This window comes from Benincasa hispida, chromosome 1 (genome assembly GCF_009727055.1).
Source record: "Benincasa hispida cultivar B227 chromosome 1, ASM972705v1, whole genome shotgun sequence".
Lineage (NCBI taxonomy): Eukaryota > Viridiplantae > Streptophyta > Magnoliopsida > Cucurbitales > Cucurbitaceae > Benincasa > Benincasa hispida.
In genome coordinates, this window is record NC_052349.1 from 26543791 (window position 1) to 26569686 (window position 25896).

Consider the following 25896-nt stretch of genomic DNA (forward strand, 5'->3'; position numbering starts at 1 on the left):
AATAAACACATACATACATACATACATACATACATACATACATATATATAATTTTTTTAATGACAAAACAATGATACTTTTAATATTAGACAATTACTGATAAAAAGTAGGTGAAAAATCAACATTGAAGATAATATTCAATGTCGGTTGAAAACTAATTTTTAATGTCAGTTGAAAACCGACATTGAAAATTGTATTCAATAGCGGTTGAAAACTGGTATTGAAGATAACTGGCATTGAAATCTTGATCCTCTACAATGTCAGTTTAAAATCGACATTAAAGAAAACCAACATTAAAGACCTTTTATAACACGACTTTCAATGTCGATTTTCAATCAATATTATACTCCTATAATGTCAGTTTTAAACCAACATTAAAATACAATTTTGTAGTAATGGCCTCAACACTCCCAACCTAGTGCCTATGGCCCATTTTGGTGCCCATTGACATGTTTTTTACTATTTTGGAGTTTGGTGAGCCTGTTTGGAACCCAATACCTATAATACTATTATATATATAATAGTTTATATATATATATATATATATATATATATATTCTAGACCTAAATTAATCATTTTGGATTTAAGGGTATTTTTAGATAATTATGGAATGATTTAAGGGCTACTTTGCAAAAATCTTGAATTTGGAAAAATAAGAGTTAATAAAGATATAAGGTGGATTTGGGGATAATTATGAATTAATTTAGGGTTATTTAAGCTTGGAAAAAATTATAAGGGATGATCTGATGAGCTTGAACTATTTTTCAGGTCAAATTAAGGTTGGGGAAGCTTATAACCCAAAGAGTTCTAGCGAATGAACCTTCCTGAAAGAAAACCCTATTTTGTCTATGTTTAAGAGCGTTCATGAAATTACTTGTGTTCGTGAGTTATTCCAAGGTTGATACAGATAAATATGATTTTATCATCATGCATTTAGTTACAAATTTAAATTCAACCTCTTGTTTGATTGTTCATGCAAATTTTTTTTTTGAGAAGTAATGGTTTGAAAAAGAGGTTTTCAAACAAATTGGATCTAGTACCTTCAATGAGATACTTGAGCTCTGTGTGCACATATGACAACTGCTATACGTCGAGCTGGTTCCGTAGTAGTAAAGACTGAGTGTTTTGAGTTGAGTCCACCTCAGTGACTAAGTGTGTTGAGTTGGTTCTGTTGGAATTGATGCTCTAAATCTTGTACGGTTCTATAGTTTGTAATTGTAATGTACAAACATTTTATTTATGTAATAAAATATGTGATATTTTATTTTAAAATTAGTTGTATTAACCACATATCCATAAACTAACATCCAGAGTTATCTTGTAACTTAAACATGTATGTAGAGACATACGAGTGGATCCTGTTTAAGTGATAACCTAAATGGTCTATAGTAGATAAATAAGACTAGATACATTATCCTGGTGACACTACGAGTATGAACCACTTTGTAAGTGTTACAATTGTTGTAAAGTGCTACAAATGATATGATCCTAATCATTCATGTGGAGACATGGAAGTGGGGATATTCTATATAAATAAGTTTGTATAAAACCGGACCACGAAGTGTTTAGTCTCATTATATAACATTGTTCATAATAGAGACTTATATTTCACTAGGATGACTATAGGTAACATGACTTGAATCTTGAGTGAGTTTGAACTCTTGCTTGTGCAGGCGGTCTTTTGATTTGTATGGGTGAGAAGGGCCAGATCGCCGACTCAACAAGCCTACCATTTTGGGGATTCGTCTGATTGGGGAGTTGGGAACACAACTATACAAGAAGGAATTCACTCCTTACCAATTGTTGGGGCAAATAGATAAATTGCTCTCTTAAGGGTTGATTCTAGGGCTTAAACAATGTGGCGCCAAACCCTCTCATAGTCTGAGAGGGGTATGATCATAGTTGGACTATGATTTATTATTCATTAGAGGGATCAGTGGTACTTAAGGGGTTAGATGTAACTACAGGGGCAAAATGGTAATTTTGGCCTAGCTGTACTTGCAAACAATTTGTGAAGGGTCATCGTACTGTTGATTGATTATATTCAATGGACACAAAAATATATCTGTAGTGCGAAGAGTACAACTGTTAGTCTTTAGTGAAGTGCCCGAAAATTAATGGATGGTAAATAATTTAATTAAAGAGTTTAATTAATTACTCGCATACCGTTGGAGCTTCAAATTACAGATTCATGAGGTTCTCTCAGTGGCTCAATGGGATTTAATGAGAATTAGTTTTTGGATTAATTTGAATTGTTCAAATTAATTGAGGGATATAATTAATTAATTTTAATTATATATGATATAATTACTATAACGTATTTTATACATTATAATATTAAGTATGTACGAGAGGAAATAAATGTTTGAATATGATTCAAATATTTATATGAGTTGGATTCATCTAGTTGAATATAATATAAATGTGATTTATATTAAAAGCCATTAACGAGAGAAATTAAACTATAGGTTTTATTGTATTATATACAATATTTGATATAACATATAGTTTAATATATATAATATGATAAAATTGTTATCATACACTCACACACACACACACACATATATATATATTAAAGTTTGTTATTAAAATTAAAATTAATTTATTATTTTATTTTATTTTTAATAATTATAGTTTTAGGGAGGGAGTTGAGTTGTAACTCCCTCCCTGTTTTTCTCTCAAAACGTGTAGGAGTGGAGTTGCTTCTTCAGTCTTCTTCTTCCTGTAACAAAATACATAGAATAGTTCGATGATTAAAGAGATCACAGAGGAGAAATTTTTTTCCTTCCTCCCTCTCAATCCAAAATCACCAGAGCCTATATCTCCTGGATTCTCGCTAGAGAATACCGAGGACATTCTTGTGGCGGTGCCCAATTGGCCATACAATTTGTACGAGTTTTTCATAGAGAATTGAAAAAATGTCTTCAAAGGTAAAGGTTTCTGAAACCCAAATTTATTCTTTTGTTTTTTCACTTTTTTCATGCTGTATTATTTTGAAATTAAATGCATAATTGTATATGTTTCTCTATAAAATCGAATTTTGTAAAAATAGGGTTTGGGATAATCTATTATTTCCGCTCAAGGACCCTTCATTGGGATTTTCAATTGGTACCAGAGCTAGGTTTTGATCCTAAATTCCTTTTTTTTTTATGAATTAATTTCACAGTTTTGGTGGGTTTTAGAATGTGCATTCTATGATTATTTCATGTGATGAATTAATGTTGAATGTGGTATTGTATTGATGGATGTTTTCGGGTATGGACATTAGTTTTATGGCTTTCTTTATGAATTTAGTTCTTTAAAGGCCCATGTTTTGGGGCATATGTTTTTGCTATCAAGTCTGTAATTATTTGTTGAGCCGTTCACGATGGTTCCTGACCGAAATCTGGAGAAAACGAGGCAGAAAACAGTGGTTTTTCGAAGAATATTGAAGCAGTAGTGGGTGACTGTATTGTAGTGTCGCAATATTGTGGCCTAGCATTGCGACGCTGTGATGCGGCAGACAGAAGGAAATTTTTGTAGCGTTGCAACGCTGGGCACAGTGTTGCAACGCTTCGAGATGAAAGTTTCATGCGGTTCAGCTCCGGTTCACGTGTGGTTCATGGTTTTCCGGTCCAGTTTAGTTTTTGGGTTCTTTGGTTCGAGTGTTTTAGGTTCATCTGGACTGGTTCTTGGTCCGGTTTGAGCGGTTCAAGACTCGATTCACCTATTTTTTTTTTTTTTTTTTTTTTTTGTAATAGTTAGCTTTTAAAATGCAAAATAGATGTTCAATCCTAGTCCATCAACTACTGTTTTAATGTACATGTGATGTATGTTTTATTCTTATATATATGTCAAATTGTATGTCATATAGAATTAAAACCCACCATAGGTTATGCATTTATTTTCATGCATAAGTTATATTATAAGTGTTATAATATATGTTTATGCATGATTTAATTAATATAGCATGTCCATGCATCATATAGTATAAATGTTATAATATATGCATGCATCATTAATAGCATATTCATGCATCATTTATATTATAATTGTATAATATATGGTTCAATGTATGTATGGATGTATGCTATTGTATGTTTCATTATTTTATTATATAAATGTTATATATATGTTAATAATGAAATGGAATTGCATGAAGCAGGACACTACTTTAGGTTAATTTATAAATGTTAAAATTTACTAAAGAATGTCAAAGCATGCAATATATGGTTTTAATTGTTTCATTTCTTTATAATTGTTATAACTAAATGAAATTAGAATTAAAATCAATAATTTAGAGTTGCATGCAAACCTTAGGTTAAAATCAGGTTTTAAAATTGTTTTAAAACATGATTGAGATAGACTTAAGATCACGTTTTTTAATGAGATTAGAAATTTAACTTTAATCTTTTAATTAATTTAATAGGATTAAACTGATCTTAGTTAAAAGATTAAATATTGTAACAAATGTATCTAGAAAGGACCTTTTATCTAAAGCTAATTCTGTCTAGGTTGGGGTATTTAAGTTGACGGAAACGTAACACCCCTACTTGGGAACTTACCTAGAAAGGTAAATTAGATAGATTTGTTACAAGCATGAAGGTTTGATTAAAGTTTATTAAAGAGTTTAATGGACCTTAATCAAAATTGTTTAACTATCCAAAGGAAAGTGTTGTTTTGGGGCAAATTAAACGATCACTTAGATAAAACCAGTCATTGGATTTTCCTAAGTTAATTAACCCTAGGTAAAACACTCAGTGGAGGAAAATGGGGTATATGATACATCATTTCATCATCTTCACGTTTCTTCTTAAAGTTCACACTGTGAGATCTATATTCGATCTCGAGGCCCTATGGGTGTTTCCCTATGGGTGACATTTATATAGATCAATATCAAGGTGAATGGAGAGAGTGTTTATAGTAAGTGGGAGTGGGACGTGTGACAACACATCCCCCGGTCTCTCTAATTAGTTTGAAGTAAAATTTCATGCATGACCTCGTGGCATCGTGGGTGTCCTCCTAAAAGATGACATTTTTGCATGACGTTTTATTCAAACTTCAACAATGGATAGGGTTGCTTTAGTTTCATGTCCCAATTTGTTTTCCCCTAACGATTGGCTCATTGGGACAGAACTCTAGGCCCTAAAATGAGGGGTTACACTTACAAGAATTGTTAAGCAAGTTTAATAATTTCTTAACCGAACAATGGTGATTGATCATTATAGTAACAAGGTGTTGTTTTGTCAATTAGTTGAGAATGTCTCATTTCAGTGAAAGGGCACTTGATCACTCTACGGTGACTTTTGTCCTGACTCACTGAAACATCAGTACAAAATAGATGTCTCTTAAAGTACATTAGACTATTTTGCTAAAAATGATTGGTTGTCTTGTTGGTTTAATGTAAATAAACTAATAATAAATAATTTGTATGATTTTAGCATTTTTATTTCAATATGACTTCCTCTACCTTAAATCTTCTCGTTGCTGACAAATTAACGGGCAAAAACTGTGTTTCATGGAAAAACATAATCAACACAATACTTATAATCGATGACCTTCAATTTATCCTAATGAAGGAATGTCCTCCCATTCTAGCTCCAAATGTTGCTCGAAATGTATTAGAAACATACGAGCATTGGACACGGACAAACGAAAAGGTACGAGCATATATTTTGGCAAGTCTTTTTGAATTCTTGGCCAAGAAGCATGAGCTGATGCTCACAGCTCTGAGATCATGGAGTCCCTATGGGGTATGTTCGAACAACCGTCCGCACAGTTCAGGCATGATGCTCTCAAACACATCTTCAATGTCCATATGAAAGAATGGGTGTCTTTTCAAGAAAATGTTCTCAACATGATGGTCTACTTCAACATGGCGGAGATGAATGGGTCTGTTGTTGATGAAGCCAGCCAGGTTAGCTTCATTTTGGAATCTTTATGTGAAAGTTTCCTATACTTCCATAGCAATGCATTTTTGAACAAGATTGACTATAACCTAACCACCCTCCTCAATGAGCTACAGACCTTCCAGTCCTTGATGAAAAATAAGGGACAGAAGGGTGACGCAAATGTTGTTTCATCCTCTAAGAAGTTCCACAGAGGTTCGACCTTTGGGACAAAATCTATACTTTCTTCCTCTAGTGCCAAAAAGTGGAAGAAGATGAAAGGTGGAAAGGGGAAAGCTAACCCACCAGCTACTGCTCAAAGGGTAAGAAGGCGAAGTTTGTAAAAGGAATTTATTTCCATTACAACCAAGAGGGACATTAGAAGAGGAATTGTCCCAAGTACTTGGCAGAAAAGAAGAAGGCCAAAAGCAAGGTAAATGTGATTTTCTTGTTTTGGAAACATGTTTAGTGGAGAATGATGATTCTGCCTGAATTATAGATTCTGGCGCCACTAACCACATTTATACTTCGTTTCAGGGAATTAGTTCCTGGCGGCAACTAGATACTGGTGAGATGACGATGCAGGTTGGAATTGGGCACGTCATCTCAATTGTGGCAGTGGAAGATCTCCAGTTGACTTTACAGAATAAATTCATTTTACTATAAAATGTGTATGTAGTTCTTGGTTTAAAAAGGAACCTAATTTCTATAAAGTGTTTGCTTGAATAGTCTTATTGTATCAACTTCAATGTAAATAAAGTGTTTATTTCCAAAAATGGTGTTGATATATGTTATGAAAAACTGGAAAACAACCTTTATGTGCTAAGACCGTTAACAACTAAGGCACTCTAGAACACTGAAATGTTTAAAACTACGGTAATTAAACATAAAAAAACTTAAAATTTCTCCTAAAGAAAATGTCCAACTTTGACACCTAAGATTAGGACACATCAATCTCAATAGGATTGAGAGGTTGGTGAAGAATGAACTTCTAAGTGAGTTAGAATTTTTTTTTTTACCTGTGTGTAGGTCATGTCTTGAAGGAAAAATGACTAAAAGACCCTTTACTGGAAAAGATCATAGGGCCAAAGAACCTCTAGAGTTGGTACATTCAAACCTCTATGGTTCGACGGATATTAAGGCAAGGGAGATGTTTTGAATATTTCATCACTTTTACTGATGATTATTCAAGATATGGGTATGTTTGTTTAATACAACACAAGTCTGAATCTTTTGAAAAGTTCAAAGAATTCAAGGCTGAAGTTGAAAATGTATTAAATAGAAAAATTAAGACATTTAGATCTGATCGAGGTGGAGAGTTTTTGGATCTAACATTCCAAAACCATTTGATAGAACATGGAATTGTATTCCAACTCCCAGCATCTGATACACCTCAATAAAATAGTGTATCAGAAAGGAGAAATCGGACTCTGTTGGACATGGTTTGGTCTATGATGAATTATGCTTCTTTACCTGACTTGTATTGGGGTTATGCAATAGAGACTGCAAAATATATTTTGAACTATGTTCCATTCAAAAGTGTTACTGGAACACCTTTGGAGTTATCGAATGGTCGTAAAGAAAGTTTACAACATTTCAGAACCTGGGGTTGCCCAACACATGTGCTTGAGGCAAATCCTAAGAAACTTAAACCTTGTTAAAAATTTTGCCTATTTTTAGGGTACCCTAAAAGAACGAGAGGTGGTTTCTTCTTCGATCTTAAAGAAAACAAAGTGTTTGTTTCGACAAATGCTACTTTTCTTGACGAAAACCACATAAGGGAGCACAAGCCTCGCAGTAAAGTTGTGTTGAATGAACTTTCCAAAGAAACTACTTAACCTTCAATAATAGTTGTTGATGAACCCAACACCTCAACAAGAGTTGTTGAAATAGGATCATCCAGTAGGTCAAATCCACCTCAAGTGTTTAGGGAACCTTGACGCAATGGGAGGGTTACGAACCCACCTGTTCGTTATATGGGTTTAACGAAAATCTTAGCTATGGTAGTTGACGGAGATGTTGAGGATCTATTGTCTTACAAGAAGGCAATGGAGGATGTTGTTAAAGATGAGTGGATCAAAACTATGAATCTCGAAATGGAGTCAATGTACTTCAATTCAGTATGTGATCTTGTATACCTGATGGAGTAAAACCTAGAAGTTGCAAATAGATCTACAAGAGAAAACAGGGTGATGATGGGAAGGTGCAAACCTTCAAGGCTAGACTAGTGGCAAAGGGTTATACCCAGGTTGAGGGAGCCGACTACGAGGAGACCTTCTCACCTGTTGCCATGTTAGAGTCTATCCGGATCCTCCTGTCCATTGCTCATATTATTACTATGAGATTTGGAAAATGGACGTCAAGACTGCCTTTCTAAATGGCAATCTTGATGAGACCATTTACATGGAGCAGTCCGAGGGATTCATAACCCAAGGTCAAAAGCAAAAGGTTGTAGACTTAATAGATCTATTTATGGACTGAATCGAGCTTCTCGATCTTGGAATATAAGGTTTGATAATGTGATCAAATCTTATGACTTTGATCAAAATGTTGATGAGCTTTGTGTATACAAGAAGATCGTCAGCAGTTCACTAGCTTTCTTAGTGTCATATGTAGACGATATCCTACTCATTGAAATTGATGTAGGTCTACCTGACTGAAGTTAAGAACTGGCTGGTGACCCAATTCCAAATGAAGGATTTGGGAAAGGCTTAGTTTGTTCTAGGAATTCAGATCTTTAGAGATCAAAATAACAAAATGATAGCTCTGTTCAAGCATCCTACATTGAAAAAATGCTTGTCAAGTATTCCATGCAAAACTCTAAGACAGGCTTACTATCTTTTAGGCATGGAGTGATATTTTCTAAGGAGCAATGTCCTAAGACACCTCAAGAGGTTGAGGAAATAAGATGGATCCCCTATGCATCGGCTGTTGGCAGCTTGATGTATGCAATGTTATATACGACACCTGACATCTACTATACGGTGGAGATAATCAGTAGTTATCAGTCTAATCCAGAATATGATCACTGGACCACCGTTAAGAACATCCTCAAGTATCTATAGAGAAAGAGGGATTACATACTCGTGTATGGTTCTAAGGATATGATCCTTACTAGATACATGGACTCATTTTCAGACTGATAAGGATTCTAAGAAATCTACATCAGGATCAGTGTTCACTCTTAACGGAGGAGCAGTAGTCTGGAGGAGCACCAAGTAAAGGTGCATTGCTGACTCCAATATAGAAAGAGTTCACTCTTAATGTAGCGGCTTGTGAAGCTGCTAAGGAAGCTGTTTGGCTCAAGAAATTCTTGACTGATCTGGAAGTCGTTCAAGACATGTCAAAGTCCATCACACTTTATTGTGATAATAGTGGTGCTATGGCTAATTCTTGAGAACATAGAAGTCACAAGCGTGGCAAACACATCGAGTGGAAGTATCATCTCATCCGAGAGATTGTGCAACATGATGTTGCTGATCCAATTACAAAGGCCCTCACGGCTAAGGTGTTTGAGGGTCAACTACAGAGTATAGGTCTATGGGACATGCCATGTTTAGACTAAGGCAAGTGGGAGACTTTGTAATAGGCAGTTTGTGCCCTAGTTTATTGCTTTGTGTACTTTGTATTATAGTTTGACTTTTACACTGTACACCCCACTAGCTTTTGGTCAAGTGGGAGATTGTTAGGATTGATGCCCTAAGTCTTGTAAGGTCCTATAGTTTGTAATTGTAATGTACAAATATTTTATTTATGTAATAAAATATGTGATGTTTTATTTCAAAATTAGTTGCATTAACCACAAATCAATAAACTAATATCCAAGGTTATCTTGTAGCTTAAACATATATGTGGAGACATACGGGTGGATTATGTTTAAGTGATAGCATAAATGATCTATAGTAGATGGATAAGGCTGGATATCTTATCCTGGTGACACTACGAGTATAGCCTGCTTTGTAGGTGTTACAATTGTTGTAAAGTGATACAAATGATATGATCCTGATCATTCATGTGGAGACATGTGAGTGGAGATATTCTATACAAAGGAGTTTGTATAAGATCGACCATGAAGTATTTGGTCTCATTATATAATGTCGTTCATAATAGAGACTTACATTTCACCAGTATGACCATAAGTAATATGACCTGAATCTTGAATGAGTTGTGAACTCTTGCTTGTGAGGGCGATACTTTGATTTGAATGGGTGAGAGTGGTCAGATCGCCGACTCAACAAGCCTACCATTTTTGGGATTCATCTGATTGAGGAGCTAGGAACACAGCTACATAAGAAGGAATTCAGTCCTTCCTCAATGTCGGGGCAAATAGATAAATTACTCCCTTAAGAACTGATTTTGGGGCTTGAACAATGTGGCGCCACATCCTCTCTTGGCCGAGAGGGCTTTGATCATAGTTAGACTATGATTTATTGTTCATTAGAGGCAGTAACACTTAAAGAGTTAGATGTAGCTACAGGGGCAAAATGGTAATTTTGGTCTAGCTAAATTTACAAGTAATTTGTGAAGGGTCATCGTATTATTGATTGGTTATATCTAATGGACACAGAAATATATCTGTAGTGCGAAGAGTGCAGTTGTTGGTCTTTAGTGGAGTGCCTGATAGTTAACGGATGGTGAATAATTTAATTAAAGAGTTTCATTAATTATTCGTGTACTATTGGAGCTTCAAGCTACAAGTCCATGAAGTCCTTTTGATAGCTCAACGGGATTTATTGAGAATCAGTTTTTGGATTAATTTGAATTGTTCAAATTAATTGAGGGAATTAATTATATATGATATTATTAATTAATTAATATATATATATATATCAAAGTTTGTTATTAAAATTAAAATTAATTTTATTAACTACTATTTTCGGGAGGGAGTTGTAACTACCTCCCATTTTTCTCTCAAAATGTGTAGGAGGGAGTGTACTTCTTCAGTAGCAAAATACATATAATAGTTCTGTGATTAAAGAGATCCTAGAGAAGAAATTTTTTCTTACCTCCTTCCTCTCAATCTTTCCTCTTCCCACTCAATCCAAAATCACCAAAGCCCACACCTTCTAGATTCTCATAAGAGAATACCGAGGTCATTCTTGTGGTCAGAGAATTGAAGAAACGTCTTCAAAGGTAAGGGTTTTTGAAACCCAAATTTAGTTTTCTGTTTTTCACTTTTTGCATGTTGTATTATTTTGAAATTAAATGCATAATTGTGTATGTTTCTCTGTAAAATCGAATTCTATAAAAATAGGGTTTGGGATGATCCATTGCTTTTGCTCAAGGACCCTTCATTGGGATCCTTCAGGTTCCACCTCAGTGCCTGGGTGTGTTGAGTTGGTTCCACCCAAGGATGTTTAGGTACAGGTTCAATGACTAATTTATCATGCGTTTTATTAAGTTTCATGTAATTCTTTGTTATAAAAAGTTTATCATGTGTTTGGATGAGTATCTATTAAAATAATATGCGTTAAAAGGTATTTCTTTCTTTCATACATTTGAAAAGAGTTTCTGATTAAAGTGTTAAAGCATGCGTTGTTTCAAATGTGCTCTGAAACAAAAAGATTATTTCATAAAATGTCACTTACTGGGCTTTCCAGCTTACATTTTCCAAATGTTTTGTCCCTTTCCCCCCTCCCCATATAACAGAAGAGAAAATTTATAGGTGATATGCGAAGTCGAGGTCTGCCATACCACAAAGTTAGTTATTTATCTTATGGGGTTTGGTTGTATGTAGTTGGTTTGGAGTTTGTAAAACAATTTGTACGAACATTAAGTTATTATTAATAAAGTAATATTTTAAGTTAAGTTGTTTGCTTGGTGTTAGGAGTTGTTGAACAAGTCAAAGCAGATAGTAGATATCACAAAAAAGGTGGTATTTGTTGCCTTCACGCCTCATTCTATGTGAAAGAGGTAAACTAGGAGGGGGTGTGACAAGTTGTATCAGAGCCAGTATCAGGGAAACCTGAGGGTTATGATTGGAAGGTAGAGCCAATAATTCACAAAAACTTGGGAAAGGTAAGGAAACCAGTTAAGTTTATAAAAACTTAAGGAGTCTGTTAAGTTATAAAATATTAGGGTGTTAGATTTTGAGGAAAAATTTGTGGGTCGAGCGAGTTAAGAATAGAAGTTCAAGGAATTAAGAAGTTAAGATTAAAACAAGGTTATGAAAACCAAGAGTTATACGTTAAGGAAACCTGGTGATCTGTTCATGGTCGAGAAAGTTTTTGGAGAGCCTAGGGTTGAGTCAGGAAGTTAGAATGCAATAAGGAAGTCAGCATGTGGTTATTGCATGGGTTAGGTAGAAGTATTCCTAAAGGTGTCAGTTAGCAAATGGTAGGAATCATATCTCAAATTGGCAGACCCAGCAGGCAAGCCAATATTGGAACTCGCAATGCTACCAGAAAACCTGGTAAGGAGGATAGGGATGAATCAAGTCATTCTCAGGTTAGAAGAACAATTCCTTAATCATATTGTTTGAAGGTATGAAACCAAAAATGGTTGGGACTAAAGAGCCTAGAAACACTATTGATAGACTAAGAAATAGGGAGTTTGGCTTTAGGAAATAAGTAAGGTGTTATGTGATCGGGGCAAATATAAATAACACAACACCTTGGTGGGAGGCTAAAATGAAGCCTAGCTCGGAATAAGTTTATCATACCATATAGGATGGTTAGAAGATCTCCGAATCTAGTTTTTGAGCCCATGGAGAGAACCTCGCATGATATGGTCAGAGATCTTCGGATATAATTTATGAGCCTATGATGAGAACAACCTAACTTCGAGGTTGAAATATGGCTTAACTTAGAGTGGAAAAAAGGGGAGACAAAGCTTTGAGGCTGAAACATGGCTTAGCTCGAAGTCGGATGTATAGGGAACCTCCAAAGCTAAAATATGGGTTAGCTTAGAGGCGAAAGAAAATGACTTTGAGGCTGAAATATGGCTTAACTTGGAGCCATGAAAGTGTCGGGCTCTAAAGCTAAATTATGGGTTAACCCAGAAACTTAGTTGAGCTTTATGTGCACGTAGGACGGGGATGAGCTGTTTGTGTTGGGATTAATCCATCCTGGGATGATTTTTTAGGGTTGGTAAGTTACAAATTTATGAGGATATCCAATTGGTCTTACTTATCTTTGGACAACTTTAGCTGAATTTCCAAGACGAAATTCTTTTAAAGGGGTAGTAATTTGTAAGTCCTCTTTTCCTTATTAGATACATTAAAGAATTTACCCAAGAAAGTAAAGTTAAAATACAAAGATTGAAATTAATTTGGAAGCAAAAATTGGGGAATGTGGTGGATTTTTGTTAAAATAGATTAAAGGGAAGAAAGAATTGGAAAAGAATTAATTTGGTTAAGTCCCTTCATCACGCAAAACAAGTAGGTGGTGGAGAGCTTTTAAGCAGATGCTTGCATGAAGAAGATGGAGGTGGCTAAAGATTGGTCAAGTGATGCATGGAGAAGTAGGAGGTAGAAAGGAACTAATTTGTTGAAAGACGCCTTAACCATGGAAAGTAGGAGGTGGAAGGCTTAGGTGAGGGCTGAGAACACCTCAAAGAGGATCTGAAAGTTGGTGTTGCATGTTGAAGCCATGAGAAAGGGGGAAGTAGGAGTTGGCAGCATGTTCGCAAGGGTGGTGCATGTTAGATTGTGTATATAAGGATGAGAGATGGAATTGGTTCTTCCAAACCACTTGTGCAAATTCAGAATTTCTTAAGCTAAAATGAAAAATAATGAGTGAGGATGACTATCATAGGCTGCCATGAAGATTAAAGGCTAGGAAGATTGAAAATTTTGAAAAAAATCCGAAGGTGGTCAGTGATAAGGGCAAAACTGGGCAAAGCTGATTTGAAGGGCTTTTTGAGGCATTTTTGATGGGTTTTAAATTTCCAAAAATTTAAGTTAGTAAGTTAAACGGTCTCTCCTGAGTTCTATAAAAACTATTTGATTGGGTATGGTTGGATTTGATCAAATAAATTTTGAGAGGTGATTGGAAAATCAGGATCGAGGAAGACAGCTCAAGGGTGCCAACCTAGCTGCCCAGCCCATGCACACGCCTGCCCTCACGCATGCCATAGCCTATTTACACTTCAGATTACACTAAATAAATAAAAGTTGAGCTAATGACTTAAGATAGAGATAAATGAGGGAAATTGAAAATTTATAATAAAGACTAGTTTCCAACAATTGAAATGCTAAAGTATGGTTAGTGTGGGAAAAATATTAATAGATGTTTTGGGATTCAAATATTTAATAAGTTAAGGGTAAATGGTAAATTATGTGAGTTGTTGGGAAAAAGGAAGTTTATTTTGAAAATTTATATTAGGGTGGAATTATTCCAGGATTAAATTAGGTGAGGTAAATATGATAAAATTAGAATATAAAGTTACACTTAAAAAGCTGAATTTGAATAAGTGTGGTATAATTGGCGATTAGTAACATACAAATGAAGTTTGGAATTATTGATAAGTTAGGAAAAAGGATTTAAGTTAATTGAATTTAATTATTAAGTATTTTAATTTAAGATGCTTCAAAGTTAAGATTAAGAAAGAAATGTTTAAAATTTGAATTAATTAAATAAGTACGGAGGGAAATTGTTAATTATAAAATGTAAAGAAGTTATCAATTAAATGGAAATTTGAAGAAAAAAAATAACATAATGATAATAATAGTTATAATTAGAGATGTCCAATTTCCCTGGGATTCCCCGATTAAGCGAGGAATGAGAGAGGGAGTGGGGAAAAAAAAATTTTCGTGAGCTAAACATTCTCCGGCCCTGATTAACTTTTATATATTTATTTAGTATAGTTATCTAATATTATGTTATATGTTTAAATTGAATGTTTAAATTTAGATTATATATGTAAATAATTTGATTTATATTTATTTATTTCTACTGAAAAAAATTAATTAGCTTTTTAAGCTAAAATTTGAGTAATTTATCTTTAATTCAAATTGTCATATAAAACTAACCATAATAAACAATTTAGTGATAAAGTTAATTATTTAATTAAAAATTTCTCATATTAGTGATTTAAATTAATTAGCTTTTTACAACAAAAAAAAAGTAACGGGTAAAAATTTTACGCGGGGAATCCCACCCCGATCCCCGTGGGGAGTTTCACAGGGATGAGGAATAAAATGGGGAGTGCGGACGGGGATGGGGAATGGTATCCCGAGTCCGCCTCGCCCCATGGACATCTCTAGCTATAATCTTTATATGTAAATAAAGTTTTTATGAAATATCAAATGAAATTGGAAAATTTGAAGTTAGGAGTTTATAGTGGATTTATATATTATATAGACCATCTAATTTGTTATAAAACTAGGGAAAGGAATTTTTAAAAAGGAAGTAAAAGAAAAATAGAATGAGGAGGAAGTTGAAATAAAGAACCGAAAATTTATATTGGTGGGAGAAGTGGGAAAAAAAATTAAACATAAATGCCAATACGTGCGCAGCTCAACTCAACTCACATAGGGCTCGTACTATTAACTTTGAACTTAACTAATTTCGTATATATTGGTTTTACATCTCAAAAGGCGGTGGAGAAAGAAGTAACTAGAATGAAGACACATAATTATAAAGGTAAGGAATTTATAAGGTCTCTCTGAAGTTTTGTTGAGAGTAATTAAGCTCTTATTCACCAAAAACATCGTATTTAAACTCTGGAAACTGTCGCCTGAAAACAGAGGTTTCGAGGAGTGTTTGATCGATTCTGGGAGTTTAGGACAATTTAGTCGTCTAAAATTTGAGGTTAGTTAATTCTAATGATGGGTAAAAGGTTTATATATATTAATTAAGCTTTAAGTGGCCAAAAAAATGATGAATTTAAGTCTAAAAAGCTCACGGGAAAAATAGAGGCTGAATTTGGAAATTCTGGGCTGGAGGTTGAAGATGAATCCTTCCGTCATTAAAAGTTGAAAATTCAAATTTAGGTTAATTTATGTATTTTCAAGCATGATTAGGGGTACAATTGGTATTATTATGATACTTTAAACCTAAAATTAGAGAAAATTGGAAATTGAGATCCTAAATTAATTTTGAAGTTGATTAAGAGATTAATTTGTTAAATAAATTTTAATTAGGGTTAATGGAGAAAATTTATAAAATTGGACCAGTAAGGTTCAGAGAAACATTAATGATAATTGACATTGGCATTTTTAAGACACTTAAAACCTAGAATCGGGTTTATTTGGGAAGTTACGTTAATTTGAATTTTGTTAAGGGAACTTAATTGTGAGTAAATTCTAAATTTAGTAAAATTAAAGTTAAATTTGAAAGGGAAAGGCTAAAATGGTCAAGATTAAGGTTTAAGGAAAATTAAAGTGGAGTTAGTTCTTATTGGAGATTAAGTTTGGGATCTTAAGTTAATTTTAAAGTAATTAAAGGATCGATTTGTAAAGTAAAATCTTAAATTGGACCAGATGAGGGTTTTGGAAAGTTTAAGTGAATTGGTTTTATTTGAAGATTAATTTTCAAATAAATTGGATTATGGTCTTTTAGAGAATAATTAGGGAGTTGTCAATTAAATTTCAGGATTATCAAGAATCCGTAGAACTAAAAATCTATGGATCAACGGGTTGATTGTGAGTGATTTGATTTTCAAGTATTTCAAATTATGAACTATATGCATATAGTATTTTAGTTAGTATTTTTTATGAATGAACTCAATGAATATGATGTATTTTTATGAATCTTGAACGTGCGATTTATATAAACATGTTTTATCTAAGGATTCCAAAAGAGTTTGATCTATGATGTAGTATGATTTCATGGTGGTTTTAAAGGAAGTAGATTTCAAGCCATTGGCTTAGGTACCAGGGAATGTTAGTCTACTTTGTGGATATTTGACGAGGATTGTCAACACGCTCTGACTGGAATTGTCAGTATACTCGAGTATGTCTAGTGAAAATTATCGACATGTGCACAAGAGATGGGTTAAATTGGATATAGAGTTTAGTGAGATTTTTCCTAGATTCTGAAATTTATATGAACTATTCTATAGTTTATTTGAGAAGACTTATGATCATGCTATTATATTAATTTGCATATGTTTCCAAGATTTCCTATTATGAGTTGATATGTTTTATTCTAAAGGATTATTTGATGTTGAACATTCTTTGAAAGGTTATTAAATGTTTAAAGATCTGGTTATTGAATTAATCTTGCTTAATAAATGTTGTCCAGAAAGTATTTCCAAAAGAAAAGCCCATGTTCATATTAAAGTACCACTCACTAGGCTTTCCAGCTTAAGTTTTCCAAATGTTTTGTTTTTCTCCCATGTAGCGAAGGAGTTCCGGTTGTCGCTGAAGGCCGAAGTCTGTCACAGGATTGGGTTCATTACATAGTTTAGTGTCTTGGGTTCAGGGTTAGTATCAGCGAAATCCAATTCAATCAAGTTATGAATGTTGAACTAGATCAGAGTCCTATTAAAATTCTTTGTAAAGATATTTGAGTTAGTTGTTTAATAATAGATTATTATTTGTTGGGTTGATAGCTTGAAAATTAGTTAGGTAGAATAGGTTAGATTGGATAATAAATATCACAAAAGGGTGGTATTTGTTGTTCTCACACCTCACACCTCCTTCTAGATGAAAGAGGTAAACTTGGGAGGGAGTATGACACCCATAGCCTTGCGCACGCTCGACACCCTGCCAGTGCTCACACGCACGTCCCACACTCTGGACGTATGCTCATGCTTGCTCAGCAGTGCCGACGCTCAACACACCCATGTGTGTGTGCCCCCATTCACCTATTGTATCCAACATGCCTCAACACACCCAGTGCCTATGGCCTATTTTGATCCCATTGACATGTTTTTTACTATTTTGGAGTTTGGTGAGTTATTTTGGAATCCAATTAAGATTTTCTTGATATTTTAGCTCTAAATTAATAATTTTGGATTTAAGGGTATTTTTGGGTAATTATGGAATAATTTAGGGGCTACTTTACAAATACACTGAATTTGGAAAAATGAGAGTTAATAAGAATATAAGGTGGATTGAGGATAATTATGGATTAATTAGGAGCTATTTAAGCTTGGGAAAAATTATGAGGGATGCCTTGATAAGCATGGACTATTTTTCAGGTCAAATTAAGGTTGGAGAAACTTATAACCCAATAAGTTTAGGGGTGGCAATGGGACAGGGACAATGATGCATTCTTCATCCCCATATCCATAGGGATTTTTAATCCCCGTCCCCACCCTTTTCTCATTTGGTGGAATCGGGGTCGAGGTCAGGGAGTCCCCATTCGAGGATCAGGTGCCCAAGGGAAAAATTATGTCTTTTATTTTTATTTTTAATCATTTTTATTTAAAATCAATATATTTTTAATATATTTGGGGTGGGGTCAAGGTCAGGACTATCCTTGCCCCGTCTCTGGTTCGAGGACCCGTTTTGGGTTCCCGATTTGACCCCATCCTCAATCAAACTAGGGATTCCTTGCTCCGATCAAGGTGGGCATTTGTGAGGATCTAACCCAGTAGGGATTTTGCCAACCTTAAGGAAGTTCTAGCCAACAATGATGAGCGACCCTTCCTAAAAGAAAAATCCTATTTTGTCTATGTTTAAAAGTGTTTTATGAAATTAGTTATGTTTATGAGTTGTTCCAAGGTTTATACATATATATATGATTTTATCATCATCCATTGAGTCATGGATTTAAATTCAAACTCTTGTATGATTATTCATGCGATGTTTTTGAAAAGTAATGGTTTGAGAAAGAGGTTTTTAACCTATTAGATCTGGTACCCTGAAGAGATATTTGAGCTCTGTGTGCACATACAATAACTGCTATGCGTCAAGTTGGTTTCGCAGTAGAAGATACTGAGTGTGTTGAATTGGTTCCACCTCAGTGACTGAGTGTGTAAGTTGGTTCAACCTCAGTGCATGGGCGTGTTGAGTTGGTTGACCCAGGGATGTTTGGGTACATATTTGATGATGGATTTATCATGCATTTTATTAAGTTTCATGTGATTCTTTATTATAAAAAGTTTATCATGTGTTTGGATGAGTTTCTATTAAAATAACATGCGTTAAAAAAGTATTTCTTTTTTTCATACATTTGAAAAGAGTTACTGATTAGAGATTTAAAGTATGCATTGTTTCAAATGTGTTTTGAAACAAAAAAGTTGTTTCATAAAATGTCACTCACTGGGCTTCCTAACTTACGTTTTTCAAATATTTTGTTTTTCTGCATCAGGTAATGGAAGAGAAAAGTTATGGATGTCATGCGAAGTCGAAGTCTACCATACCATAGAGTTGGTTATTTGTCTTAGTACTTTGGGGTTTGGTTGAATGTAGTTGGTTTCGAGTTTGTAAAGTAGTTTGTATGAACATTTAGTTATTATTAATAAAGTAATATTTTAAGTTAAGTTGTTGTTTGCTTGGTGTTAAGAGTTGTTGAACAGGTCAAGACGGATAGTAGATATTACAAAGGATGGTATTTGCTGTATTCACGCCTCCTTCTAGGTGAAAGAGGTAAATCTGGGAAGTGATGTGACACTGATAGTTGTTATCAATGAATATCCCTGATAGCTTTCAATTTGAGAAATGTGATATTAGTTGCTATCACTAATAACATTCATAGTTGCTATCAATGATAGCTTTTAATTTGAGAAATGTGATATCAGTTCACAGATAACTTTAAATTTGAGAAATATTAGGAAAAGAAAACGGTCGTCTCTTCCCTTCTCTTGTAATCTCTGCTATCTGAGTCTCTCCCATCTGAACCCTGAAACCCATCTTCTCTGTCACGCGCGCACCATTCGCCACCCTTCGCTCGTGCTCACGCCGTCGTCACCGTCCTTGACGGCACAAGCCCTCTCTCTCGTCTCTTCCATCTAAAGGCCGCTCCCTTCTTCTCAATCTCTATCACGAAACCCAAAAGAATGAAAAACGTGAAATTAGCTTCTCAAAACCCAAACCAAATCTTGAAACTTCTCGCAAAGCTTCGTGAAGGTGATGAATAACCCAAGAACCGAGGAAATCGGAAAAAAGAAGAAGAACCAAAATTTCGAACAATGCAAGTGATGAGGGCCGCAGAATCGGAAATGGGAAAAAAAGAAAAGGAAGAAGAAGATGTTGTACATTGAGAAAAAGGAAAAAACGAGAAAGGGAAGAAGAGAGGGAATGAAAAAGCGTGCACGAGGGCAAACTTGTAATTTTCAAAAGAATTAAAAATTGATCGTTCAATTTGCAAATATCTTAAAGAAGCCATATCTTTAATTTTTTTCACCTGATTTTGCTATCTCTTATAATTTCTCTTATTTTTATGCAAATTTTTTAATATACTTGAAAATGTTTAGGCTAAACTTGAAATTTTTGAAAAGTTATTATATTTTATAGTCTCTAATGTTTTTTTTTTTCTTAAGGTTATGATACCATTTTGATTTTTATACTTTAAAGTTTGTTTAACTTTAGTCTCTGTACTTTCAAATGTCTATTTTTTAGTTCATGACCTTTCAACAAATCTTATATTTAGTCTCTAAGAGTTATACTTTATCAAAATTGGTTAAATAATAATCATAGTTTTTATGCAATAAAATACATTATCTAAAATATTCCTAAAATTTATAGTAAAAATGTTAATAAATAATAAACAAAATTTTAAAAAACCAACAACAATCTAGTAGTAGATTACAGAGAGGAAATTTAAAATTGATTGAAAATACAACAATACTAAATTTAAGATTTATTGAAAATACAAGAACTAAAGTTGAACATTTTAAATTATAGGGACGAAACTTGAACAAGTATCAAATTACATGACTAAAAAGAACCTTTTTTATTATTAAGAAAATTCAGTTTTCATTGTTTAAAAAGTTTCAACGAAGTCCATTGAGTTTTGGTGAATGTTAAAGTTTGTTGATGATAAACTTGCCTTATATTTCTATGTAACCCCTTTCCTAGCATAATACCTAGTGATTTTATAGAAATAGGAGGAAAAGTGGTAGGAGGAGTGTTTGGCTCACCAACACAAATCGAATTGAGTTGGTAAAAATTACAATTCAATGTTTAGTCCACCAACTTTAAATCTTGGTGGAGTCGAGTTGACTTTTTTTACCAACTCAGCTCAATGCACTCCAACTCACCCTAACTCTACCTCCAACTCACCCCAACTCACCCAACTCTTCTCCCTTTAATGTTCTCAATGGCTCCACCTATTGGCCACCATGGACGACTACCACTACCACACTCCAGTGACGCACTTCGACAACCAACTCTAGGCTTCCACAATCACCTTCGACAACAATTTTGGTAGCCAACTCTGACCACCACCTTCGCATAAGCAACTCTAATGACCATCTTCGCACTACTAACTCCGATGATCAACTCTAGGTTTCGGTAACTACCTCCAACGATAACTCTGACAACATACTCCAACGACTACCTTCGTGCAGCCAACCACGATGACCAACTTCAGTCTCCGACACCACCTCTGATGACCAATAACTCTAGGCTTCGGTAACCACATTCGACGACAAATTCCAACGAAAACCACCTTCGATTATCAACTCCGGTTACAATCCCCTTTGATAACCAACACTAACATTCATCTTAGGTGACCAACTTTGATGAAAACTACCTCTGATGAACCATTAATTACAACCCTAGTTTTGTGAACATGTAAATAGACCATTAATGACAACCTTATTTTTTTTGTAGGTTCAACTTGTACGTTGTACGACCGTTAAAGTATATTGTAGGGTTGTTGCTATATAAATAATAGTATTTTGTCTGCGTCAACATTTATGGTTGAGTTAAAATTAATTGAGGGGTTAAAAGTTGAACATTAAGGATTAGAGAAAATGTTCATTTCATTGGAATATGACATCTTCAGGGATGTAGATAAAATTGTTATGCAATTGAATATTCAAATTGCATGGTAAAAATATGTTATGTTTTTCAAGAAGAAAAACAAAAAAATTGTTCAATTTTTAAGTTTCTTCGATATTCATGATTGAGGGTTAAATAGTTATGAAAAGTTTTCATTTATTTGGAATATGTTTAGTGTTTAGGAATGGAAAAAAAAAACATATGTTATATAATTGAATGTTCAAAATTTGAATTCAAAATTCATGTTTAGCATATGTTTACTTTGTAATAATTTGTTGTGTTTTAAGAATGGGAAAAAGTTTAAGCATTTTTTAACATTAAAAAATTTTAGGAAAATATGTATGTGATTGGAAAAAAAAAAAGAAAAAAGAAAAAATCAATTTTGTTAAAAAAAAAAAAACTACACTAGATACCCCTCAACTCAACTCAAGTCAATACCAAAAACACATACTTTTGTGACTCACTTCAACTCAATACTCCAAATACATACATTTCAACTCAACTCTGCACGACAAACAAAGACAATAGCTTTCTAAGTAATAATTAACAATTCAACTCTACACGTCAAATGTTTCCCAAGAGTATTTATTTATACTACAAAATTTTGAGAGAAACGATAAAACTATTGAGTTTGATATGGATGACTTCTCATCTAAAATTTCACCAATTTAATAAGTATTATGTCGTCATCTAAAATTTTGTAATCTTATCTTCAACCAATTTTAACATTCATCAACCGTAAATAACTAAATTGAAAAATGTAACAAAAGGGACGAAACAAAAATAAAAAATAAAAAAATCCCAAATAGTGTTATAGAGATGGCTAAAACAATTCTCTTTTCATTTTAATTTCTCTCCTTCTCACTTCTCTTTACTCTCTTTGGTTTCTAGCAAAAGATGGGTATTGCAGGTTCTAACAATGGCTAATGACAAATCAAAGAAGAAAGCCCTAGAAGCAGGTGCAGACATATTTGTCTCTCTCTCACTATTCCTATTAGATTTGGGGATTTTAATGGGTGTGACATTTTGATCAACAGGGATTGACTCCATTGCAGCTGAGATCCGGAGGAGCAGACAGTAAAAGTAGTAGGATCCATGGTAGCATTGGTGAAGAAGATGAAGAAAAATAACTGGAGTTTGTTTTCTTTTTAGTACAACAAAAACTTCCGATCTCAAGGGAGAGACTAGATGATAATTAGTAATGTTACTTTGATGGGAAAGTACAGATGGTTTCAGTTGGTCCGAGGAGGAGAAGGATAAAAACATACACAAAAACAAAGATGATAAGACATCACATCTATCAAACCAGACCAAACTAGGTAGGAATAAAGAAAGGGGGAAAGTTTTAGAGAGGATCATACATTTGAAAACTGAAGCAGCAGTTTTAGAGAGGACTGCCATTTTGATGCTGATGAGAATCAGCCACTTCCATAATGAAGACAAGTAAATGCCATTTTATAAAGACAGACAAAGGATCACAACAGAAAAACTATGCCACTGATATTTGAAACTGTGTCAACATTTCTATTCCTCAAGCTATTTTAGTTCTCAATTCAACCCTCAAACTAATAGTTAGATTAAGTTTATTCCTCCATTTAAGTTGTAACCATGTTACATGCTTAACGAGCATCAAAATTTCCATTCGTCCTATTTGTAAAAGAATCAACTTGAAACATTTTAAGGCTAAAATGATAGGGGAGGGAAGAACCACAGAAACAAAAAAGAATAACAAAGTTAAAAAGACAGAGACTAAGTTGCATTGTGGAATAATCGTTGCCGCTACATCCTTGTATCATCTGGACGTTAATTAATATCAGGAGACTGGAAAAACTGGCTCTTGAATTTCTCATTTGGTTATTAATGAATAATCTCAGAATTACAAAGACTCACCCTAATGATCTAGCATCTCCTATATCCCTTGATTTTTGCCACTAAATGGGTATATTGCCCTTTCTCGACCATGTGTGTTATAACTTTGTGAGCCTCAGAAAGCCTTCCTGCATTTCGCAAATAACTTACAAGGGTACTATATACAAGAAAATTTGGTCTGCAACCTCGGGATTCCATTTCAGCGAGCATAGAGTAAGCCTCCTCGAACTTACCCACCATACAAAGACCACGAATCATGGAATTATACGTAAATACATTAGGGAGCTGGCCCTTCATTATCATTTCATCAAATAATTCCCTAGCTTTCTCATGCTCCCCAGCTTCTGTATAGCTTGTGATCATCACGGTGTAGCAAACAACATCAGGAATGCAGCCATTGTTTACTAGTTCATCGAAAAAATATTTGCAAGCATCCAAATTTCCAGCCCTACTAAGTCCATTTATAAGCGTTGTGAAGTGAAAAACATTCGGATCAAAGCCCACTTCCCTCATGTGGTTCAAAAGATTTAGAGCTGCAAGGGGTTTATCTCCTTTGCCAAGAACATAAAGAAGAATGTTATAAGTATGAAAATCAGGGGAAAACCCATTGCTGGCCATTTCATCAAGCAATCTGTGAAACTGATCCAATTTCCCCAATTTGCACCTTGCAAACAATAGCACATTATATGTAAGAATGTCTGGGCTGTGACCATCAAGCAGCATTTGGTGATACACCCATTCAATCAACTTGTACTGTTTTACAACAAGTAGTCCATGAAGAATGGCGTTATAAGAATGTTTAAATGGCCTGAAATTAAATGTTTTTGATTTGATAAACCTCTCAACAACTTTCCTAGCCAAGCCAGCATCACCACAAGTACATATCAATATCATAAATGTCCTTGCAGTAACAGGGTACCCTTTCTCAGTCATCTCATCAAGTAACCTCCACATAGCCTTGAACTCTTCACATTCAGCAAATATTTTCATGATCAAATGATACGATTTCACAGTGTGTCTATAATTCTCGACCTTACCAGTCCATACGAAAAACTTATACCCCAATTTAGCACATTGAGTTTTGTTTAGAACACTTGTACTTTTCAAAATTCCCTTCAAAACTTCCCCAACAAGTACCCCTGAGACCTGTAATTGCAGTTCATCCAAAGCCAAAAATGTGTCAAATCCAGGACCATCCTGTTTGAGAATCTCAATAACTTTTTCAGCATCAGTTTTCGCATCCTCTAGAAAACCCCTTCTCAATGAGAAAACATCCGGTCTACCACTCTCAATATCACTAGAATCTGAATTTTCATCAGCAAAGTAACCAAACTCTGATCCCTCCATCCCCTTCTTATGGGGTTCCACAACAAACTCAAATCGATCATCACTACCAAAGTTCCGATTCCAAATTGTTCGACCCACAATAAAAGAAGTTGTAAATAATCTGCAGACTATCCGCGAACTCACAAGGGATAAAGAGTTCATGATTAATACCCATTATCGCTAAAGACTCATAATACTTAAGGAAATCAAGTAATCGAATAACAGAGCAAAAATGGGCAAATGGGAAAGCGCCGAAGCGTTTGTTTTCCCAAATTGGAAGGCACCCATTTACCATGAACACCCCCAATCTTGCAATAGGTTATGAATCCAATAGAAAATTTTCATTTGAGAAAGAATTTGCCCTTTGAATTTCAAGGTAACATCAGAAAATTTGAAGTTGGAATAAAGACTTATCTGGGATTTTTCGATTGTGTAGAGATCTTTGTAGTTGAGGCTTGAAAACAAGATCGAAGTTCCTTCTTCAGATTGAGGGGAAGAGAGAAAACAGGAGAAGAGATGCTACTTGGTTGCTAGGGTAACATGAACTGAAACACAAAGCAACTCTCGAGACTTGTCGATTGTCGTTTCTCTACCCAGATCGTCTTCACTTCCCACCGTTCGACATGTCGAACATAAATTTATTATAAAAATATTTGGAAAAAAGTAAAACAAAATGAAAATTTAGCTTTATCTTACGTTAGTAACAACATTAAAAAACGAGATGAAGATATCAACTTTAACCTCCTTTCCTTTCTTTTATATCTTCCATGACTGCATGACATGAGATTTTACGGAAGAAGATAGATGACGGACAATTTTGCATTGAAAAAAAAAGAAAAAGAAAAAGAAAGAAGAGGAGTCTATCGGATGAATGACTCTTTTTAATGGGCTCTAATGAAACGTCGGTATCTTTTTAAAAGTGAATGAAAAGTTACATTCTACTTGCATTAGTATCCTTTGAATTTACCAATTCAACCTTGAAAACCATTCGT

The 25896-nt window shown here is 34.3% G+C and overlaps 1 protein-coding gene across 1 annotated transcript; it reads right to left on the minus strand.

Annotated features, from left to right (window-relative positions):
- Window positions 1–23433: 23433 nt before the first annotated feature.
- On the minus strand, window positions 23434–25527 carry LOC120070214 (pentatricopeptide repeat-containing protein At3g60050-like). Its single transcript, XM_039022084.1, has one exon. It carries the CDS (start codon window positions 25064–25066, stop codon window positions 23609–23611), a length of 1458 nt encoding a protein of 485 aa, XP_038878012.1. The 5' UTR covers window positions 25067–25527; the 3' UTR covers window positions 23434–23608.
- Window positions 25528–25896: the final 369 nt, after the last annotated feature.

Bases quoted from the DNA above. Each gene is read 5' to 3' on its own strand.
- LOC120070214 (XM_039022084.1), bottom strand. From the start codon at position 25,066: ATGAACTCTTTATCCCTTGTGAGTTCGCGGATAGTCTGCAGATTATTT.